Source organism: Martes martes, assembly GCF_963455335.1.
Source record: "Martes martes genome assembly, chromosome: 14".
Classification (NCBI taxonomy): Eukaryota; Metazoa; Chordata; class Mammalia; order Carnivora; family Mustelidae; genus Martes; species Martes martes.
In genome coordinates this window covers 41,046,017-41,069,651 of record NC_137902.1, presented here as the reverse complement: position 1 = coordinate 41,069,651, position 23,635 = coordinate 41,046,017, and the positions used below count along the sequence as shown (strand labels likewise).

The window sequence follows — 23,635 nt, the reverse complement described above, 5'->3', positions numbered from 1 at the left end:
TAGGACAGAGCACTGACTCATAAACCTTAATATAGAATGAGAATGAAAACATCCAAAGATTTGTTTCTGGTGTATCACATGACCGATTTCACCATCACTGCCATGAGACCCCTCACCTCATTTGATAGTGAGTCTGTCAAAGGGCCTCACTGGAATGAGCAGAGGAGCAATGAAAGAGGAAACAGATTCATCGTATGCATGCATGTCCCCCTCCACCCGACCCCATTGCTCGCTAGGGTTACCAAGCTTCCAACCTGACTCACACCTTCAGAAAAGTCTCTGAAAAGGGATTGAAAAGTGGCTAAGCTCCAAATCATGAAATACTAAGGGAGTGCATGTTTTCCTAGCAGGAAACAAAGTCACAGGGCTGTGCAGAGAGGCAGCCCTTTGGTAGATATGCCATGATGTCCCTGCAAACTGATGGACATTTACCATCATGCATGATGCTAATAATGAGGCTAGATTTCTGAGCACCTTCCCCTCCCAGCCTGCCTCATCACACTCCACATCTTTTATTATGAGTGTCTTGGCTGGAAGGTGGAGATCTGGTCAGAAAATGCCTGACCCTTTCATTCCAATTTCATTCCTAAAGATTTATACACAAGCATTCAGGCAACCTGACTGAGAAACCTCAGAAGGCAGAGGGGAGAATTACGCCTGGCCATCATTTTGGAAGAGTGCACTTTTTTTTTCTAGAATCACATTCCATTAGATTGGCTTCCACTGCCTCCGAACACCAGCTGTATCATGTTCACTATCTTTTGAGAACCCAGAGGAAGCCTTCCTACCTTCCCTTTTGAGTTGAGAATTCAAAAGCAGCACGGGCTGACATGACAATAGTAACACTCAATTCTCTCTCCTCTCACCATCTGTCGCGGAGACACAGCCCTCGGGCCTGCCGGGCAAGGCTGTTGCCAAGGAAACAGCCGTGCATTCATCTCCCGTCCTGTCCTTACCAGAAGGACACTGCTGGGCAGTCCTGGGGCCTCTTCTCTCTAAGACCAGTCTTGCAACCTAGAAGACGGTTGGACAAACTCCATTTGCACTTCATATGACAACCAGGAGCCTCTGCCTTCACCCGGCAAATGCTTCTTAATTTTCTCATACTTCCAATAGCTGCTTCATTTGAATTGCAGATTAAAATCTCCAATCTAGCCCACTTATTGGGATCCAGAGCCATATTTTTAACTGCCCGTCGGACAAATGTTTCCGGAGGTAACACATGTACCTCCATTTCAGCACTTTCAAGGCCAAGTTCGCCTTCTTCCTCTCTCTCACCTTCACTACCCTCTCCTCGTTCTGTCTAAAACACTCCTCCCCTTGCGTCTGCTCTCTCAGAACATGGAACCTTCCCTCAACTAACCTCCTAGGGGCCACACCTGCAGGGATCCAGCTTATCCCCTTCTGCCCTCCAAATGCCCATCTGGTTGCTAAGATTTGCCTGTTCACCATCAGAAACATTTCCCCCAGGGCTCCCAATCCTCCATTCCTTCTCCTGCTACGAGTGCCCAGCTGGACTGTGGCAAACTCCAGTGAACTTGGCTTCCTGGACCCTATCTTATCCTCCCCAGGCCACACCCCCCATGGCTACCCATGGGTTGATCTAAGACATAAACTAAGCATGCAACACTCTTGATCAAAAGTCTCTAACATCGGGGCCCCTGGGTGGCTCAGTTGTTAAGCATCTGCTTCGGCTCAGGTCGTGATCCCAGGGTCCTGAGATCAAGCCCCACATCAGACTCCCTGTTCAGCAGGAAGCCTGCTTCTCCCTCTCCCACTCCCCCTGCTTGTGTTCCCTCTCCCACTGTCTCTCTCTGTGAAATAATAAAATATTTTTTTAAGTCTCTATTGTTTCCCATCACCTAGCAGGGTATCCCAGATCTATCCCAATCTGGCCTAGATTTTGGTTTGATTTTCCATCCTTCTTCCCAAAACACTCTATACTCTCATTACACAAAGCATGGTTCAGGAACCAGTGACTAGACATCACCTGGAAGCTTTTTAGAAATGTTGAGCTTCCATTCAGGGGACTTGGGCCAGCTGACATCCTTCTGCTGCCATTGTCATTCAGCAGCACACCCATGATCCCAGTGTGACGATTCCCATCTGTCATCACGGCTAGCAAGCTGCCAGCACCAAGCAAGAAGTACCTTCTCTAACCAGGTTCATTAACAAAAGTCTAAAGAGCAGAGAGTACTAATAAATTATGCCTCTGTTCTCAAGACAGGTCAACCAAGGTGGCCAGCATAAGTCAATTTCACTGCAAACCAGAAGATTGCTTTGGGAAAGGAAGCAAACAGGGGCCTTCCGCTTCCTCTGTTTGGCAGAAGGGCCCACAGGAGTCCCTTCTGTCTCTGCCAACTCCCCAGTTACCTAGAGAGCAATGCCAGCTCTGAGGCTGAGGACATTGAGACACCAAAGGGCTCCCACCCTCAGGCAGAGGACTGGACACAGCATGGTAACATCCAGATGCTGCGTGGGACCATAGAGAATAAAGAGTCCATATGGGTCAGTGCCTTCTGCTCTGGGTGTCTGGAATTTCTACTTCACTGTGATCAGAATCCCAGGATAGTGTGGCCTGAATTTACCCAGGGTGATGGGAATAGCATGAACAGGGGAGAGGGTGTGAGCAGGTGCAAAGGCCAGCTGGTGACAGGGCTGGAGGGCAGATGGAAGCATCTCCCAGTGTGGGCTGGAGCACAGAGTGTAAGGCAGCAGCCAGAGCCAGAGCCAGACTGGAGAAGTCCCTCCACCACATCAGCCCTGTTCAGCTGTCTGATTCCAGAACCGAGGCAACTGAAATGCTAACTTTGCAAGGGTCTTTGCAGGGGTTGAGGTATGCTGCTTAAGAAATCTGTCTGCTTCCTCCTGACTTTCGCATCACCATAGGAAAGTGAAAAAGGGAAGGAGAAAAGAAGACAAAGGAGAAAGACTTGTTTTGTTTCCTGCTGGTCTGCCTCCCACCCAGAGGCCACCGCAGCATCTGATGTTGCCCAGGAAAGCTCTGGAAGACAGAAGGACAGCTCCCCGCTAAAGGAGCACTCACCTGCCCAGAACCCTTGAGGCAACACACAGCCTGTTTGTGGGTGAGGCCGCACAGACTCACTCCATCCACCTGCAGGAGCCGGTCACCTGGGAGGGGGACAGAGGTCATGTCTCTCAGCTCCTGAGGCTGCAGGAGTGACTCTTGCTGGAGGCCCCTGCCCAGCACCCTTCACGCAGCCTCAAGGAGGGTCAGGAAGCTGAGCCGTGAGAAGCCCCAATGGGGCCTGGCTGCCAGCCACCTCTCTGAGCACCTTTATAGATCAATGATACAGAAACCTTTCTATTACTGGCTCCCAGACGGGTTGAGCCAGTTCTGTATAACTGTATAAACTGTTCTTCTGTGAAACCATTTTGAAAGTACATTCAAGTCAATTAGGGGTAATATTTATATCTCCAGGATGTGCTTTTTTTTTTTTTTTTTTTTTTTTTTTTTAAATTTCAAAACAGGGCAGAAAGACCTAGTTGATGCTAGGGACAGACAGGGGAATTCTCAGGAAAATAGAGACAACTAAGATCCTGGGTGCCCTTTCTAGCTCAACTTGCCATTTTGGAGGGCAATAAAAATCCTCCCCCCTCCCCCATTTCAGAGCAGTGGATGTGAGGAAGGGCAGGGAGGAGACCTGTCACTGTCCTCTCTGGATACTAAAGTGGGAGTCAGTGACGCATGCTCTGTCCTCAATGGGAAGTGCTACTTTCTTCCATGTAGGCCAAACAGCAACGAGCTTATTTAAAACCTCCTATTTTAAAATCACCTTGTGCTTCCCAGTGCACCACCACAGACATTTCATCCCCTTGTTAACTTATCATGGAGATAGGCCTGGTTGAATCGGCCCCTTTCCCAGGTGAGGAAACTAGGACCTGGAGAGGGAACCATCTACACGATGTCTAGGGTGAGAACGGGGCAAGGTCTAGAGGTCAGGGCTTATCACAGCCAGGAAGGCAATTCCCCACATGACTCCATCCCTCACCCCGCAGGATCTGCCCTTCCTTGGCAGCTGGCCCTCCAGGAACAATGGCTTTCACGTAGATACCTCCATAGGGCACGCTTGTGTTAATGCCACCCTAGTAAACACAATGAGAAACACAGTGAAAGACTCACCACCTGTCTGCCCCCTCCAACCAGGGCCTCCCTGGCCTCCCGAAGAGATCCCCCATCCCAGATGCCATGCGATCCCCTTACCTCATCTCCATGTGACAACATCTTAGACATTTACTTGTTTGTTCAGACCATACTGTCTACTTTGCGGCAAAGTTAGATGCCCCATAAGGAGTATAACATCACAGCTGGCAGGAGGGAGCCCAGCACTGGCCTGTGGCAGGTGCTCCGAAATTCAAGTCACATCAATGCCCCACATCATCTCCCCAAACACAACAGACAGCATAGGCAGATGCTGCCATGGGCCCAGAGGCTGGCCTGGCACATCCTGTCTGCTTGAGTCTTGGTTTGGAGGTACAAACCGAGAATTCACTACACAGTGCTCTACAACTGACTTTTTCCCTGTAACTTAACACTAGATCATGAGCATCCTTGGGTTCCCAGATAAAGATCTAACTCTCTTTTTACCTCTAATTTCTCCAGGCACATATCTGCATACATGTACAGATTTTACATCAGTGGGGTTATATCATTCTTGTATAGTTTTTTGTCCCCTCCCTCCTCCAGGGTCTACAGCAAGAGCTCAGAAACCAATGCAAAAGGGCCATCCTAAACTCTAGCCTGGCCAAGGTGACTCTGTTCTACCCTTCGAAGTGGGGACACCAGTCTCAACTGTGACCCTCCTCTGGATGGCCATGGATCACCTCATTCCCTTTGGCTCATGTCCCTGCAGCCCCTCTCCGCTGCCCTTCCTTTCTTGTGCGGCATAGCCACAGAGGCAGGACCCATCACCCAATCCTACCCACACTGTCTGGAGAGTCTCATCCTCCCAAGTGTGCCTTGCATCTCCCAGGTGGTGTTTGAGTCCTCCCACCTCCCACCCCGCAGAGGTCCCACTGACTTTCTTAGCTCGCCATTTCCCATGAGCTGCTTGCACACAAGGGGAACATTATCAGAGGTTGCCATCTGAATGGAATTCCCACCAAGGCTCCAGATGGATGTCTTTTCAACCATGTACTTCCCAAGCTTGCCTAATAATTCTTACAGTCACACTGAATCCAAGCGTCCCATCTTCTTTAACCAGTTTCACAAAGTAGATTTCACTGACATTGATTTCTGAAGGTGGTGGAGGACAAGAAGAACCAGCACCCTGTCCCCAAAAAAAACAAATGAAAATAAATAAGGCATGAAGACAGTTGCCTACAGGAGCAGATAGCGCGTCTTAGCTCTTGCCAGCATTGCACACCAAAAGGGGCATGAATTTCAAGGCTCAACAGGGGTCATTCCCAGCTTTATCAGATCCTTCCTCTATGACCTTGGGCCAGTTCCTTGGTCTCTCCAACCTTCCCAATCCACAAAACTGGAATGAGGGATTCCCTTTTCAATGTGACTGTGAATATACACGGCCCATAGCAGGGCTCAATACATGTAGGTTCCCTCCTATTTCCACTCAGGATGCAAATATCATGTGAGAACTAAAGCCATCCAGGCACTTCCTGGTAGCTTCACACATGACACTAGCTAAGTGATGTTGAATTCCAGATACATGGCAGCTTCTTAAGCAGAAGACAACCTCAGGAGGAACTTCAATCATCCCTAGCAAGAGTAGCTGCATGGGGTCTTACTTAACAGTGGGAAGGACAGAAGGCAAGAATTATCTACCACGTGGCAGGAATTTGGCTCAATGCTATGACAAGAACCATGGGTGGTTTGTTTATTCATTCGTCCAACCATACAACATTAATTGAGCACCTGTTACATGTCAAGCATTGTGTAAGTTGAGGGGACAGCACTGATAGGACAGACCTGCCCCTACTGAACTACTAGTTAGTTGGGAAGAAGCTTTTAATGAACTGTGCCCAGAAGATGGAGCCACGGGTACTCCCAGCCTTTGGTCTTATCTGTCTCCTCTGCTTAGCTGCTTCCTGGTTCGCAATATTGGAAAATACCATTAACACAATAGGAAAATAAACAGGCTGAATGAACAGAAAAGTTTCCAAAGTGATGGGTATAGACCAGATAAAACTCTAGTTTTTCCTGAGACACTCCAGACTGTGTGGTCTGGCAAAGAGTTTTGTCCAAACTTTAAAATTCAAAGAATAGGGTGCCTGGGTGGCTCAGTTGGTTAAGTGACTGCCTGCAGCTCAGATCATGATCCTGGAGTCCCAGGATCGAGTCCCACATCGGGCTCCCTGCTCAGCAGGGAGTCTGTTTCTCCCTCTGACTCTCCCTTCTCTTGCACTCTCTCTCTTTCTCATTCTCTCTCTCTCAAATAAATAAATAAAATCTTTAATAAATTTTTCAAAGAGTAAAGGAACAGTGAGGTTGAAGTCCAAAACAAGAGTGTGAACTTAACTATGTCACAGAAAGTTACCTGCCCACAGAGCCAGCCCTGTGACCCAGAAGAACCTGGCTTGTACAGTGTCTACCGACTGTACCACATCATCTGCAGCCTTGGAACACCACTGTTCCCTTCAACCACTCGCCAAAACCAGCCCACAGGTTTGCAGCCTCAGAGGCCCCAACTTGAATCCCTCTTGGCCCTGCTTCCTGTCAAGAGGGGCCTTCTGCAGTGCAGCCCCTCGGTGAAGGCATCTGCTCTGGAGTCCCACTTCTTGGATTCAAATCCCAGCTCTGCCTCTTACTCCCTGAGAGACCTTGGGTACCTTTCTTTCCCCTTTGTGTCTCAGGCACCCCAACTACAAAAAGGGTCAATAATGATCACTATCTCATAGGCCTGTAATGAAGCTTATGTGATACAACACACGTAGGTGCTTGGGGTGCTGCCTGACACATGCTTACTCACTCAATAAATGTCCCCAGGATTCTCTTGCTGACCCCTTAGCCTGCTCTTCGCAGGGTGCAGCATCTAGCTGAGAACCATGGCCAATTAGGAAGGAGATAACATTTCTGGAGCCCTACTGTGAGGCACCTCTGTCTCTATGGCTCTGTGAACCAACATTACCTCTCCTCATAGAGGATAAAAATGAGATGGAGAGAGGTTGAGGTGGACTCGAGCCGAGTCCCAGCAAGCTCAGCTGGGCCACGGAGAAGAGTTCAGACGAGGAGGCCTACTTTGCAGAGATGTTGGCATTTAAAGAAACCAATAAGGAGGGCCAGACACCCTGGGTCTAGAAATGGCAGGTGCTCTTCCCTTCTCGGAGCCTGAGGAGCAAGAGGAGGGAGTGGGCAATGGGACCTACAGAGTGTTTTATGGCAAGGAGCATGTGATAGGACCTGTGCTTTCAGAAGAGGGACATAGCCCACCTGAGCACAGGCAGAGAGTGACAATAGTGTCCTTACTCCCACCCAAATGCTGGCTGCCACCGCAGTGTGAAATAATAGCAAATATATATATGGGCCTCTCCTCGCTTCCTGGCACACAACTCCCTCTACCCTTGTGATTTCCTAAGTCTTAAGAGGCTAGGAGCATCTCTTATTCTAATATCTGGTCTTTGGCTCTAGTTTCCAGTACGGAGCTCTCAAAGCCCTTGAAATCTCTTGGGTGATAGTCTTCAGTTTGAAAGAGGCAGCTCTTGGTGGGTTTCTGGATAGCTTCAGGATGGGGGCTAGTTACCAGAAAGACAAAGTCATGATTCAAAGCTTGGAACTTGCCACCTTACCCCACACCCCATCCACTGGGGAGGAGAATGGAACTGGAGATTGAGTTCATGATCCATCAAGCCTAAGTGATAAAGTCACCATAAAAATACCAAAAGCATGGGGTGCAGAGAGTTTCTGGGCTGGTAAACACATGTATGTGCTGGGAGGATGGCACACGTCAACTCCACAGGAACAGAAGTTCCTGTACTTGGGACCCTTCCAGACCTTGCCCTATGGATCACTCCACTGGCTGTTCACCTGTACCCCTTAAAACATCCTTTCTAATAAATTGGCAGTAACAAGAAAACTGTTTTCCTGAGTTCTATGAGCTGCTCTAGGAAATTATCAAACCCAAGGAGGAGACACGGGAACCTCCAATTTGTAACCAACTTCAGACAAATGTGGGGAACTTGGGGACCTACTACTTGTGATTGTCATGTCAGATGGGGGCAGTCTTGTGGGACTGAGCCCAGTCCTACAAAAACTATGGGGTCTGGTGTTAACTCCACTCAGTTACAGTGAGAATTGCTTCTGGGGTAAAAAAAAAAACAAAAAAAAAAAAAAACAAAAAAAAAAAAACCCTACAACAGTGTCAAAAGTGCTGTGAGTGGGGCCCTAGTGTGAGCGTAAGGAAAGTGGAGAGTTTTTCCTAGACACACCCTCTCAGAAGGCTGACAGGGTCTCTTAACATCAACTTCACAGGGCCTAGAGCAGAAAGGAGAAAGTTCTAGAGGGCAAAAGGAGACCTTTCCACCCAATATCCAAGGAGACACAGCTTGAGGTGGTGGGACTGAAGTACACGGCCCTCTGTATCCCAAAGTTAGCCTTGTCCTCTTCCTCCCTGGCCCTGACAAAAAGCAAAGCCATTGAGTTGCAGTTCGAGGACTAGAGGCCAATATATGGGATGTCTGTCCGTACATTGCCCTCAGTGGCAGCCAACGTTATTACCAGTAACAAATATATTCAGTGACCAAGGACACTGGAGGACCCAACACTGGACCCCATGACCCAGGCACTGCACCTGGAGCTTCGCCTTTCCCCCTTTACCTTCTACGCAATAATCATGCAATGCAGGTACTTATTTTGGAAAGGCTGAGGGTCAGAGAGATTAAGTAAATTTTATCTAGCTGATATGGCAGAAAGAGAGCAAAGAGGGACTTTGGAGCTATGACTGTTGGGCTCCACAGCCTGTTCTTTTTCTTCCAAATTCTAGAGAGGGAACCAAGGGGATGATTACCTTTAATGGCGAAGGGGAAAGCCGAGGCCTCACCCTGGGCAGTAAGCTCTGAGTCTGAGCCACTTCGAGGTCTTCAATATTTTTCTCCTGGTCTTTCTTGTGTGATGAAAAGCTTCCCTGATGCCAGTTGCTTGGGCTGTCTGTAGAGAAGACCCCAGATTTGGCCATGCTATTCTTTTCCTCACTTGGGGTACTTCCACAAAAACCTACAAAAACAAGTCAAGGAGCCAACAGCTTGGAAAGACTGGCATTTCAGTGGAATCATGCTACATGGGGTACAAGATTTTCCTCCAATGACAGAGACCTTTTATAGCTGCTGAGAACGATGTGAGTTTAGCACCTCGGGAAGGAGGATGAATTTAGAATAGAGAAAGGGAGGATTCTGGGTGTGACTTAAAAACCTAAGTAGAGGTTTGTGACTCAACTATGAAAATATAGGAGCAACTGGAGAGTTAATAATTCCAGCTCCGTCTTACTAATTTCTCGCCATGTGATGGCAAATACACACACACATACATGTGTGTGCAAACACACACACAAACACACATATTTGATATGTATATATCTTTCCATATTTTCAACACATCTACCAGGAAGGGGTTATCCCACTTCAAAAATGAGAAAGCAGAGTCAAAAGGATTAAGTAGCTTGCCCAGAATCCCACAGCCAGCATATGGTGATGCCCTTAAACTTGACTTCTTCCGGAATTTCCACTGAGCACACCTGTAATCAACATGTGACCCAAAGACTAGTGTGTTGGGTTTTCTGGGGAGGACTTGGTCACAACAAGATGGTGGACTCCTTGTGGACAAAAGCTGGGACACTTAATCCTACTTACCCCATGTCTGACCCTTAACCTGGCACATAACAGGGAAAAGATTGTGAGGTCAGGAATCAATAAGTAAAACCCTGGGCAAGGTACTTAACATTTCTGGACCTCAACTTCCTTCTAATTAAAGTAGAGATAATGTCAACTACCTTTTAGGGTTGGTGGGGTTTAGAAATTATATACACAGAGAGATTTTACCTATGTAGAGAGAAAGATGAAGAGAAATTAGTTTAGCACATTGTAGGGCCTCAATAAAGGCATTTATTATTATTATGTTAATATTAGCTATTCAACAAATATATGCAGGAGGAAGGCAGAATAGTCTAATTTTCTTTAGATGTGGATATAGAAACATACAAGTAGGTTTACTTTTGATACAGACTCATTGGCACTCAAGGAAGTTCCCAAACTCACACACTGAATGAACTGTAATTTAATGAGTTAGATTGGAAGTTATTCAAACCCAGAGGTATTCAGGAGGGAATGGTGGAGCGACTGTTCTGTAATGCCTTATTCCTCACAACCTCATTCACAGATTCTACTCTCATTGTCCTTCTGGCAATGTTGGGAGCATCTGTTCATTTTCTTCCACGCCCTCCATGAGAGATGAGGATAGAACTTATTACTGAATTAAAAAGTCAAGCTGTACAACATGAGCCTTCCTCATGGAAATACAAGCCAGGAGACTTTCTGTGGGGAATGAAAACTCAGTCTATTCTCGAGAGTGATGGCTATCCATGATGGGAATGTTATCTGTCTTGTCCCTGACCTCAAGTCTAGAGCACCTGCCCCAACAGCAAGCTAATGAGATAGAAATTCACAGCAGTCAAGCCCCTACAGCTGTGTAAAGACCCCCAACTCTGGTAGGCAGAGCTACCAACAGGGGACTGGGGCCCTAGAATGGAAAGACATGTCATCACAGGCATTATGGGAAACCCACTGTCCAAAATTCTAGCATGAAACTGGTTTGAGCCTCACAGACCTTGGGTGCCCAGTTTTGACAGCTCGCATTGCCACAACCAGCCTTGAATGACACTGAATCATTCCCAACTCGGCTACATTGTTTCCTAACAAAAAAGGATAGTTTGATTCCTTCCTTTTCTCCTAGTCCTGTGCAAAATGTGGAGGGAAATGCAAGGAAAGTTAAAATATTGTGGGAAGAACAGTGACAATGTTGGGAAATCCAAAAGAGACTGTGAATTGGGGCTGGTGTTTCTCAGGAGTTGGGGCAAAGTCCCTGGTTCAGCTACAGCCACAGGATGGAAGGCATGTGCTGAGGCTCTTGCTTTGCCACCTCCCATCCCTTGTGGCTTCTGTCCAGGGACAGCTTCAGACACCTGGAAAACCCTCTGGCTGTCGTGTAAACCTGTGCAAGTGTGAGAGAATGCACGTGGTTTACAGAGGGCAAGGCAAACAGGGTACCTACATTTAAGACCTAGAAAATGTTGGCTGGTGTGATGCGAAGCATTTCTGTATGTAAGGGGCAATTGTCCACACACCCCAGAGTGTGAGAAAGAAATCCAGGAGCCCGGATTCACAGGCAGTCTCTGGTTAAATTACAGGCTCATTCAACCAAAACTCAGTGGTGATTCCAGGTCACCAGGAGGGAAGGGAATATTAACATCCCCCATTACTTTATATATATATATATATATATATATATATATATATATATATAATATATTATATATTATAAATATATATATATATTTAAAGATTTATTTATTTGAGAAAAAGAGTGGGGAGGGGGGAGTGCAGAGGGAGATGGAGAGAGAATCCCAAGCAGACTCCATCCTGAGGATGGAGCCCCACGGGGGCTCAATCTCATGACCCTGAGATCACAACCTAAGCAGAAACAAAGAGTCAGACACTCAACTGACCGCGTCATCCAGGTGCCCCGCATCCCCCATTACTTTCACCCTCCTCCCCCAACCCACTCCAAGTAAACATATTAATATTATTCTTTGATATGGGCAATTGTTGCTCTCTCATACTTAAGGATAAATAAAAGCATCTTTTAAAAAACTTTGCTCTTTTGGATAATCTCCAACAGGCCAAGTCTTAACCAGGTAACACAAGCATGCCCACTCTGTGAGATCACTTTCCAGTACAGCTCTCCAGTCTCCTCCCCAGCTGATTGCCACATCCAAGCCCCAACTGTGGAAACTCTGGAGCAGCCACTTTCCTTAAGGACTTGGCTGACAAAGTGACTATCCTCCCTGTCATGCAAGAAAAGTGGGCAGAAAACCACGCAATGGCTGGATGGGCCATATCTGATAAAGAATTGGAGTAGGCCACACCCCTCAGGCAGAACAGGCAACAGCAGAGCCCAGTCTGCCCATAGGTCTGCCAAGCTTATGGATTATGTCACAACAGTGGTACTTTGCAAACAACACTCTGAGAAAAGCAATGTAAGCTTACATAAACTTAAGGACCTAGTACCTCATGGTAATAACTACCTGCTGAAGATAGAGGAGGTTCGCCAGCTTCTGAACACAGGTGAAGACATACCTTTTGACTGAGAAATGATTAATTCTATGCTGTCAGGAGAATTCTGAATCATTCTAACAGCCATGTCAAATGTGAAGCCCTCCAGACTGATGTGATTCAAGGCCAGTATCCGCCCTCCTGGAAAAATAAAACATCTTAATCATACCATCAAGGAAAGAAAGAGAAGTTCCGGAAGGCACCATCCTTGGCAATTTAAAAAGACGTACCTGGCTTGATCTTTTTAGCTTTGTCAGCTGGTCCCCCAGGTATAATAGAAGATATAAAGATGCCAGGGTCAGCTTTGCCAACACCGTCTCCCTCATTAATGACAAAGCCTGTAATGCAATGATATTTAATAAGATGATACTTAATGATTTGGCAGCCCAGAGAGGTTAGGTTATTTACTTGAGATCGCCCAGCTGCCAAGTGGAGCTGCTGATATTTCTAGCTAAGTCTTCGGATTCTCAAACAGCTCTTTCCACTCTGTGAGACACATGGAAAAAAACTGATTGCCCCCTATTAGTAAGCACAGCAAAAGCTAGGAATATGACCCATCCATGTGCACTGGATTTTGCCCCAGTAGATAATCAGAAATAAGAAAGGGATTTTTTTTCCTTGCATATAGCTGACACACGATTTTACATTATTTTCATGTGGACAACAGTGATTCAACAAGTTCATACATTATACTGTGCTCACCACAAGAGTAGCTCCCATCTGTCCTCATACATCTCTGTTACAATACCGTTAACTGTATTCCTTATGCTGTGCTTCTCGTTCCCACGACTTATTCATGCTATAACTAGAAGCCTGTATCTCCCACTCCTCTTCACCCATTTTGCCCAACTCCCCACCTCCCACCACTCTGGAACCATCCGTTTGTTCTCCATCTTTATGGGTCTGATTCTGCTTTCTTTAAATCTTTTTTTTTTTTTTAGAGTCCACATATTAGTGAGATCACATGGTATTTGTTTCTCTGTCTGACTTATTTCACTTAGCATAATACCCTCTAGGTCCATCCACATTGTCTCAAATGGCATGATCTTATCCAGCGAGAGGTGATTTTTAATTGAGTAACTTGTCTCAGTGTTTTGTTTCTTGTGTGGTTTTTCAGGGCCTTTAAAAGTAATAAACAATAAAGACGTGGAAAAGATTGACTATTCCTTCCCATCATTAAGAATCTAAGTATACTGGAGAAGGGTTGCTACATGGTATTAGGATAAAAAATCACTTTCATTTTTTGGGAGAGAGTGTGGGGGAGGGGCAGAGGGAGCGAGAAAGAAAAAATCCTAAGCAGGCTTCACGCCCAGCACAGAGCCCAACGTAGGGCTTGATCTCATGACCTCAAGGTCATCAACTCAACTGGAATCAAGAGTTAGACGCTTAAATGACTGAGCCACCCAGGCACCCCTAAAAAGTCTCTTTTTATCTTGTACTTAAATTCTGAAGATATGAACCCCCAAATCTTATCAGCCTTAAAAGGAAGACTTTGTTCCAAGAGTCCTATTAGTTGTTAGGGACACTTAAAGGGAATAAAAAGAAGTGATCGCTGTAAAAGGCAAGCTGGGAGAGAGGGAGGAGAGGGGAGTAGAAAAGTCAAAAGGAAAAAAATGGCACATGCATCCCTTCTGCCCCAAGGGAGAGACTGGGTCTCACTTGCCAGGAGCCCTCTTACCAAAGCCACGATGCGGATCCCGGGTCAGTGTCACGTGCGAGATTTCTCCTTCTGGTTCAGCTATAAAGCCCTTTCTCTTGTCATTTTGTGGCCCTAGTGGTAGAAACAAAGCCCCACATTGTGCTTTTCCCCAAAATTATCTGAGCCTTGATACAAAAGTGGTAAACAGTGTTTTACACACATGTGTGCTCACACACACACAATACCAGGAATGGATCACAGAACACGCACTTCCGATACCCCTCCCTGGGTCAGTGTGCATCTTCGGAAGCATATATACCCTCACTGGGTCAGCATTGGCTCATTAGGGGCAGAGGCGAGAGCGGGGGCAGGGGACATGGGGCTTATCTTCTACACAACTTACTATAGTTACTTTTTCCTGCATTGGTCTTGGGACCAGACAGAATTGGAGCAGAGATGTACTTGCAGGCAGTGAAGAGTAAAACTAAGGTTACAGCACAGAGATGGGATAGCAAAGCCTTCCCCTCCTGGGTCTCTAATAATCAAGAGGCAACATGGCCCCACCGATCAGTGAGGGCACCCTGCAGCATTTCCCCCAGAGCTTAGGTCTTGGAGAAGACCCAAAGCTGGCCCCGACGTCGTTCTCGGCAAGCTGGAATCCTGGGGTGGAGCACTCCAATGCTGACCACAGAGCATGTGGGCACATCCCCCATTGTGACCCACCACTCCATGCTCTCCACATCCCTCCTCCCGCCTTCCATCCTGGGGACCACAGTAGAGCCTGGTGACAGTTCATGGTAAAGAGTGGCCCAGTGGAGTTCCAGGGTCCATCCCCAGGCTTAAGGCCAGTCAGGTCTAAATATTTTCTCCAGGTCTGGAATCTTTCTGTTTTTCCTTTCCCTAGGGTCTTCCCCAGAGGGTGTATGACAGAGGAGAACGCTGCCTCCCCTGGTTACATTTTCAGGTGAAGGGGCAGAAGTGATATTCCGGGTCCGTGAAGAGTGGAACGGAAGTGGCTGGTGAGTTTGTGACCACACCATTCCACAGCAGGTACTCCTCATGCTGGACCAGGGCGCCGAGGACCTTCACCAGCGCTAACACATTCCAGATCCACCTGCCCAGCCCAAGCCACAGGTGGACTGCAAGGGCTCTTTCTGACCATAAGTAGTTTTAAAATTAATTTTAAAAACAGAAAGATTGTGACATTGGGGAGGGTATGTGCTATGATGAGTGCTGTGAAATGTGTAAACCTGGCGATTCACAGACCTGTACCCCTGGGGATAAAAATACATTATATGTTTATTAAAATAAATAAATAAATAAAAATAAAAACAGAAAGATTGTGACTATAACAGGGAAGGCAACATGAAGTAGCCGCAAAAGTTTTCAAGCAAGCGTCGCATGGAAGGTTTCCTTTCTCCCAAACCTGGCCCAAACCTGGTCCATACCCATGTGCATGCTCTCCACAGGCAGCCCGGAGACAGGGTCACAAGTTGTTGACTTCTGGATCAAAGAGATGGTTTCCAGCTGTTCCCGACGCATGCAAGGGCTGCAGGGAAAGGGCACAAGATGAGAAAAGGTGACTCTAAGGGGCACTTTCCTGCCATATCTGAGTCTGGATGGTGGCCTGGGAAAGGCAGCCACATGCCCCATCAGGCAGGAGACCCATAGACCCCATCACGGGCTGACCTCGTTGTCAGGAGTGCACTGGGAAGAATAGATTTGGGGTCTTTCTGTCTCAGAGGGGACCCTAGAGTCCCCAGGGCCTCCTATGAGCCTCCTTCTGTCTCTCCTTTGAGTTGGATACGTGCCCCTCAAAACCTCCTTTTCCTTAACCAGAAAATTAGAAATATTACTTCCCACGCTTGTGAAATGATAATACACATTTGGCTCCAAAACAAGGTAGTAAGTATGGAGTTAGTGGGTCCCAAGCTGTTGTTGTTTGGTTCTGTTTTGAGTCGGGCAGGGCACGTCCTGCACCACCATAATGATGGGCCCTGAGGCCTCCCCCCTCATCATACCAAGCTAGGAACAAGACCCTTTCATGCAGGCATGCAGCTGGCCTTGGCTTAGCCAGTATTCTAGTAAACAAAGAGTATTCTATGCCCGAGGAGAATAATGAAATCAGGGGTGACACTGCCCCGCCCCCGGGTCACAAGATAAGCTACACGGAAGGATAAGCAAAGTAGAGAGGGAGAAAGAGAAGAGGCACAGCCACCGGGGCTCAGAGCCCTAGAAAAAGCCAGAAGGGAGCCTCCTCTAAAGAGAGAAGGGCAGGAAAGCCACCACCTGACAGATTTGACCTTTCATCGCCCAGACTGACCCCAGGCTCAGTGAGCCCACGCCCGCCCCCCTGCTTCCTGCAGCCAGACGGAGGTGGGGATGCAGGTTTGGGCAGCTTCCCACTGAGCTTCTCCCTCTCCCCTTGGATCTGTGATGCCCCATGTTCTTCGCCGGCAGCCTGGCATGGTTCAGAGGGGACAGAGCTTGAAAGGGAAGAACAATGGCAAAGGTGGGGAGAAGGCGGGTACAGGGGCGATGGGCAAGCACAGAGCCCTTCTTCAGAGATCAGAAATGAGGCCTCAGTTTGCCTCGGCTCCTGTCCATACTGTGCATTTCAGCAAGTTCAACCCTAGCTCACGGAGCACCTACTAGGTGTCAGGCCCTGGCGTGACAGGGCACTGAGGCTGAAGGTGGATCCGACGTGGGCTCTGCCTTCTGGGAGTCCCCGGCCCACCACAGGTTGTGGGGCGGGGCCTTTCCGGCCAGATGGAGCCCGCCAGCATGCCCAGGGAGGGGCACGGCCTTCAGAGAAAGTCCTGAAGAGGCCGAGAGAGGCTATGAGGACAAGGTGGCATTTGGGAGGGCCTTTGGAGAAAGGGAAGGACAGTTATGCCCTATGTTTTCATGGCCTACCTGATCTGGCCACAGGTACCCCCTCTGCTTAAAAAGTCCTGGGACTGGCACTTAGTGCCAGCCACAGAAGGACTAGCTGTGTCATTCCACTCACATGTGGCAGTGGGAGGAGTCAATGTCATGGGGGCAGCAGGTAGAATGGTGGTCCCAGGGACTCAGGGGGGAGGATGGGGATTGTTGTTTAGCACATATAGTTGCAAGATGAAAAGAGTTCTGGTGGTCTCCTCCCCCACTGTCCCCACCTTGCCTTAAAGGGTGAGAGCGTGAATGCCTTCCCCCAGACAACACGCCAGCAGAGGTGGAAGGAGTGACCACCTACCTGTCCATGTGCCTGTCCCTCAGACAGACAGTTCTGGGAGGACTTCTGTACCCTTGTCATCAGAACGAGGCCTGGTTGCCCACACCAGCTACTTTGATGACACTGCCCTCAGTGTCAGAGCGGGAGGGAGAGGGACAAACAGATTCCAGGCTGAGCACGGAGCCCAACGCAGGGATGGATCCCACAACCCTGAGACCACAACCTGAGCTGAAATGGAGGCAGAGACCTAACCAACTGAGACCTATCCTGCCCTCCTTTTTTGGATTTTCCCTCCCTGTCCCTCTCTCCCCGCTTACTCCTGCTTCCTATCACTACCTCCATGAAACCAGCTGCACCCAGTCATCATCTCACGGGGGGGCTTCTAGGGACCTGCCACCTGGCCAAGGACCCAGTTTCCCTTTTCACAGAAAATCCTTCCTTTTCACAGAAGAGCTACCGGTCCCCTCTGAGGTGAGTCACCAAGGGTCCTGAAAATGTGGCCTTTGTGAACTAAATAGCGCAGTGGCAGGGCTTACTGCGGCCTCAGATTCAGCTTTCTCTTGAGAAGGCTGACAGCCGCACAGCGCTGTGAGGGCCCTCCTGGGCAAGCTGGCCGGCCGATCCTCAGGAGCCCACCATCCTGGGGAAGGTTCCTTTGCGGTGAGCACAATCTCAAGGTGGCCGTGAGTCAGTCACAGCCTCTTCAGGCTTTTCGTCTAGAACGCGTGGTCAAGTAAAATCAGTCCGAGGGACAGATTAAAAATGGTCACACACTCTTTGCCACTCACACATCAAGAGGTGGCGTCTCTCTCTGCTACTCTCGAATTTGTCCTGACCTGGCAGTCCTTTGACGGAAGGAGACTGGCAGAAGTGACACTGCGTCAGCTCCAGGCCTACCCAGCCTGTAAAGAAGACAGGCAGCCTCGCCTTGGGCCCGTGGAGCCCTAAGCTGCCCAATTGGATCCTGGTTACCTGGCTGGAGGCACCACGTGGGGAGGGCCGGAGGCCACACAGGGAGTGACAGGTGCGTAGCGGAACTCACTCTCCCTGCCATCCCTACCAAGGGCCCACATGTGTAAGGAAAGCCATCTCAGAGCCTCCAGACCAGTCCTACTGAGCACAGTCAGTGACCCCAGGCCATGCCACATGAAGAAGAAGAGTCACCCAGCTACGGCCTGCCAGAACTTCTTTCCCACAAAACTGTGAAACAGAATAACAGAATGGTTGGTGTTCTAATTAAGCCCCTGCGCTTTTGAGTCCTCTGTGACACAACATTTTGTACACCAACAGTTTGACTCCATCATTACTGATTCCGTTTGCCCTGCACGGTGACACATATTTGCACCAATAGAATCTGGGGCAATGCTCTTCTAAGAATTACTTTGGAGTATATAATATTTATACACAGAAAAGCATTCTAGATAGGAGGCTACAGACAGACATCACAGTTCAGACCGATCACCCGTACCCTCTTGCTGAAGCTAATGTATAACTCATTCCAAAAACCAGCTCCTCCAGCAACCTTCATGGGTCACGTGTTGCCTGCGAGTCTCTGCTATTTCTAGAACTTGCCATGTAAGTGTAATCCAACTTCTAGGCTATTTTTAAGTTTACAGATCCATGTGTTATATTGTAAATTTATGTTTCGAAGCTCATTATTTTCACTTACAAATTAAATGACAAGCCATCCATCCGTAGAGAGAGCAGCATAGCATAGAGGTTAGGAGTCTGCCCTCCAGGGCCAGCTGCATGCGCTCGAATCCTAGACTCTCCATTTCTTCCCTGGCACAACTGGTAGAATGATAGAAACTACTTCCCAGGGAGGTGAGGGCAAAATCAGTTGATGTGTTTGTGAGTGCTTGAACACTCCCTGGTTCATGATAAGACCAAACAGGTTTATTTATTTTGTCCTCCTTGGTTTTGTCTCATCACCTAGTTTTTTCTCCACCAAAACATAGGAACCCCAGGGGGGATGGGATGTCTCCCCTGCAGACATTAGCAGAGACTTTGCCCATAGCCCGCCTTCAGGAAATTTCTATGGAATCAGTTGGCAGTTGAATGGATACTTCCCTTAGACATCTAACATCCTTTAAACAATTTCTTCAGGGAGAGAATGCTCTAGAGTGTCAAGTACAAGATGGTCTGGGCTCAGAGAACAAGAGTGTCAAACCCACCTGCCTTGGTTTCCCCATGCCGCAGTCTCCTTATTGGTTTCCACAGCGAAGTTATCCATCGACGTGGCCAGCAGGCCCCCTGCGGCAGCCTCCAGCCTGGGCGCGGGTGCGAACAGTGTATTTTCTGAGCTTGACAATCTCTGAATCCAAGTGAGAGGCTTGGACTGGGCCAGGTGTGCAAGACTCATACTGGGCATTTGCACACATTTATCACGGTCTGAAATTTGGGAGAAAGACATGAGCAGCATAAACCCACACAGGCGTGGTTCTGGATCTATCACCCTTGGGGCAACACCACATCACAGACCCCGGGGTCCACTATCGCTTTTCTTTCCGCTCAGTCTGTCCATGGGCTGACTCAGGAAGTTCTTGTGGTTAGTCCCGAGGATGCCAAGCCTTCCTAAGTAGCACTCGCTGATGAAAGCAACCTCAGAAACACAGGGAGGGAAAGGAGAGGCTCTCCCTCCCCCTGTAGCTGACGGGCCCCCCACCAAGGTTCTGATGGGTGTTAACATTCACGACAATGTCACAACAAAACTTGTAGAAAGAGCCTGGTATAAAATTTACTGCCACCATCCATTCTGCATGCTGCCTTTACGAAACTGTCCTCACAAACATTGTGACAACTGGGTCTTCAAATCACCTGGCCTCCAAGATTAGACTCTGGCCTGTGGAATATAATCTTTAACCTCTACACAGTTGAGTTTCCCTGGTATTTAAATTTAAGATCCAACATTCTGAAATAGGAATGCATATCAGATGTAGCACATCTCCCAGCCTTGAATTTCCCTTTCTCCTTCATGCAGAAGGATGTAATAAATGACTGTAATGAAGCCCCTAACTCGAGACCATGCATGTAAGTGACTCTCACCGCTATTCATGTCATTTAGGAGAAACTGAGATTTGATTGATAGAGTCCTTAAATTAACTAGGCTTTATAAAGCCCAGTTTGTATTGTGAAAAAGGAAAATGATGACTAAATTCTGGCCATCTGCTCCCTGCTAAAACAGAAGGAAAAAACGCTCAGGCACATGGCGCCTCTGAGGCTCTGGTTTTGTGTGTGTGCGTGTGTGTGTGCATGCGCATGTGCTTGTGCAAAGCATGGTGAAGTGCTTCCACAACCAGGGGGTCTGTGAGCATGTATTTCCTCAAGCAGAACTGCCCCCCTGCTCTATAATGGTGTCTGGTCCATGATCAGGGGTGTGCCCCTGTAAAAAGTTTGCCTTTCTGAAATGCTTTTTGAGAACTTTCTGTGTCTCTGAAACATTTGATACTATCACTCACACACAGCGGGCAAGAGAGAACAAAGACTGTAAGCGATTTGAATATGACCTGCAGCTTTTGCCCGAGTTGTATAGTATCTTACACCAGAGCCTGGGCCCGTTCAGACACAAAGCAACAACAGTAACATCAACACCTACGACACATGTCTGCTGCACGCTTAGTACATGCTCAGCACAGTGGTAAGCACACCGTCTATAAGCCTCACAATGACCCTGTAGGGGTAGATATTGTTATACCCATTTTATAGAGGAGAAACTGGAGGCTAAAAGAGCTAACAATTTGCTTAAGGTCCCAGGGCTTGTAAGTGGTAGAGTAGAACCCACACTCAAGTCGGCAGTCCACAGTCCACACTAGAAAAGGAAGAGCCCAGAACACAGAGACAAAAACAGCAGCACCGGAGATTCATCCGAGACATGCCTACAAGACAGCACGCAGTGTAGCTGGAGCTCAAAATGGAGGACTCAGGGCAAGACATAACTTAAGGTTCAGGCCAGATTGGGGAGAGTCTGACATGCCTCTCACAAGGACAATGGGATTATCCCTACAGACAGCAGAAATCCCCTGCAAATTTTTAGTGTGGAAGAGCATGATCATATCAGTGTTTTTGAAAGGTTGCTTTGAAGCCTGCGAGCAAAACAATTTGAGGGACATGACTGAGTAGCAGGTCAGTCTGAGGGCACTCAGTGAGAGGCGGGAGATGAAAAAGGGATGCAGGTTGGGAACCGCCCCCCGCCCCCGCTCCCCACCCAGTTTCTTACAGAGTGGGTGGGAGGGTGGTCTCACTTGAACAAGACAAAGATCATAGTGGAAAGCGTTGTATGGAAGGATGAGATCACTTGTAGCCTTACTGAGTTTGAGGACCACACGGGGTCATCCGATGACTCAGCCAGTTCTTAGCTGAATGTAATCACTGAAAATGGGGTCTGCTGAAAGAGTTTCTCATACGAAGACATTTTTTTAAAGGCAAAGAAAAATTGTCTAATTTTGCCGAAGAAGACATACAAACAGCCAACAGGCCAATGAAAAGCTGCTCAATATCACTAATCATCAGAGAAATGCAAATCAAAACCACAATAAGTTGTCACACCTGTCCAAAGGTTTACTATCAAGAAGACGAGAGACAACGACTGTTGGTGAGGATGTGCGCTGTTAGCCAGAATGTAAACTGGTGCAACCACTATGGAAAACAGTAGAGAGGTTTCTCAAAAAATTAAAAATAGAACTACCGTATGATCCAGGAATCCTACTTCTGGGTATAGATCTGAAGGAAAGCAAAACACTACATTGAAGAGATCTCTGCACTCCCATAAGCAACTGAAGCACTATTTATGATAGCCACGACACGGAAACAACCTAAGTGTCCATCAGCACAGGAGCGGAAGAAGAAATGCGTGGATGTATACAACAAACACATGATATTTTTGGGCCATAAAAAAGAAGGAAATCCTGCCATTTGAGACAACATGGATGGACTCCGAGGGTATTCTTCTAAGTGAAATAAGTCAGGCAAACAAATATTGCATATTCTCACTATAGGCAGAATCTAAAAAGGTGAACTCATAAAAGCAGAGGGGAGAATGGTAGTTGTCACAAGCTGGGGGTGAGGGAAATGGGGTCAGAGTACAAACTCCAAGCTGTAGGATGAATAAGTTCTGGAGATCTGATAGGCAGCATGGTGAGTATAGTTAACAATATTGTGCTATATCCTTGCAAGTTGTCAAGGGAGTAGTTCTTGAATGTTATTACCACAAAAAAAAAAATTGTAATTTTGGAAGGGAATGGAGGTGATAACTGTCTTACTGTGGTAATCATTTTGCAATAGATAGGCACATCAAACCATCACCTTGTATACCTTAAGCTTACATATTTACATCACTAATAATTCAATAAATCTAGAAAAAAAAAACAGAAGAAAGTAACATCACATTGACCCAGCCCGAAAAAAGAAAAATTGTCTGAAATAATCCTTTTAGTGCAAAGGTTAAATTCCAGAAAACTCTTATGATGGTAGAATTTGGAGTTAAGAGAACAATATATTATGAGCAAGCAGGCTTAGAAGGACTAGTGTCACAAGTCAGCATTTATAAATATTTTACATTCACTGGTATCAGGCAATAAAATCAATATTGATTATGTTTCAAGTTGTCTCTCAGCAAAAGCAGATAATATACAGTTAATTTACATTCATTATTTCCACATCCTTGCAAATACCCTAAAACTGCCACTCCGCGATTTCAATGAAATATTTATAATTTATTTGGGTTTGCTGCTAATCATATGTCCCCTTTATTTTCTGTGTTTGGTTCTGCATCCAAATGCTCAGGAATTTTGCTTCCCGATTGATCCTATTCCCAGGCCCCCAGAGCCCAGTGCTCACCATCCCCCTGTGCACGAGCTGTCATGGAACCAAACCCCCGCAAGCTGAAGCTGCTGTAACTACTCACACGGAGAAATGAACGCGGGACATCGAGCTAGAAACGTCACACATACTGTCCCTCTAAAGCCTACCAGACACCAGTGTGCTCATCTGAGGACACTGAGGCTCAGAGAAGGGAAGTGAATTGCCCCAAGTCACACCGCTAGTAAGTGCCCCTACCCTGAGTCCAACGGGCTCCAGGGGCCACATTCCAAGCTGGGGGTTCTCAAACTTTTATGTGCATCCAAGTCCCCTGGGCTTCTTTTCAAACGCAGACATGTTCAGCGGGTCTGTATGGAGTCTGAGATTTTCCCATCCCTAGAAAGCTCTGGGATGATTGGCTCAAAGAGACCCCTGTATGAATACGAAGGCTGAAACCACTCTACCAGATGGTCCTCTTTTCTAACTAAGGAAGAAATAATGCTTAGAGATCAACAGCAAATGAGATCCATCCAATGTTCCACTCCAAACCTCTCTAGTCCTAAAGTCCCTATTCTGGGAGGCTATGGAAGGCTGTACTGGCCAAGTGAAGTGCCTGGGCACGAGGCTTCAAGGAGCCACAGGTTCAAACCTCAGCCCCAGCACCACCCAGCTGGCCCATTCCTTCCCTT

The 23,635-nt window shown here is 47.5% G+C and overlaps 1 protein-coding gene across 1 annotated transcript in view; it reads right to left on the bottom strand.

The window, feature by feature from the left end:
* FRMPD2 (FERM and PDZ domain containing 2) overlaps positions 1-23,635 on the bottom strand; it is a gene marked incomplete at both ends in the record, with an annotated part of 86,029 nt that overhangs the window by 15,920 nt on the left and 46,474 nt on the right. Inside the window, 10 exons of the mRNA XM_080822929.1 lie at positions 867-1,014; positions 3,047-3,132; positions 4,014-4,107; positions 5,187-5,291; positions 8,982-9,187; positions 12,322-12,438; positions 12,528-12,635; positions 13,976-14,068; positions 15,385-15,485; positions 19,325-19,541. Coding sequence (XP_080679055.1) covers positions 867-1,014; positions 3,047-3,132; positions 4,014-4,107; positions 5,187-5,291; positions 8,982-9,187; positions 12,322-12,438; positions 12,528-12,635; positions 13,976-14,068; positions 15,385-15,485; positions 19,325-19,541 — 1,275 coding nt within the window. The remainder of the gene's footprint in view (positions 1-866; positions 1,015-3,046; positions 3,133-4,013; positions 4,108-5,186; positions 5,292-8,981; positions 9,188-12,321; positions 12,439-12,527; positions 12,636-13,975; positions 14,069-15,384; positions 15,486-19,324; positions 19,542-23,635) is intronic.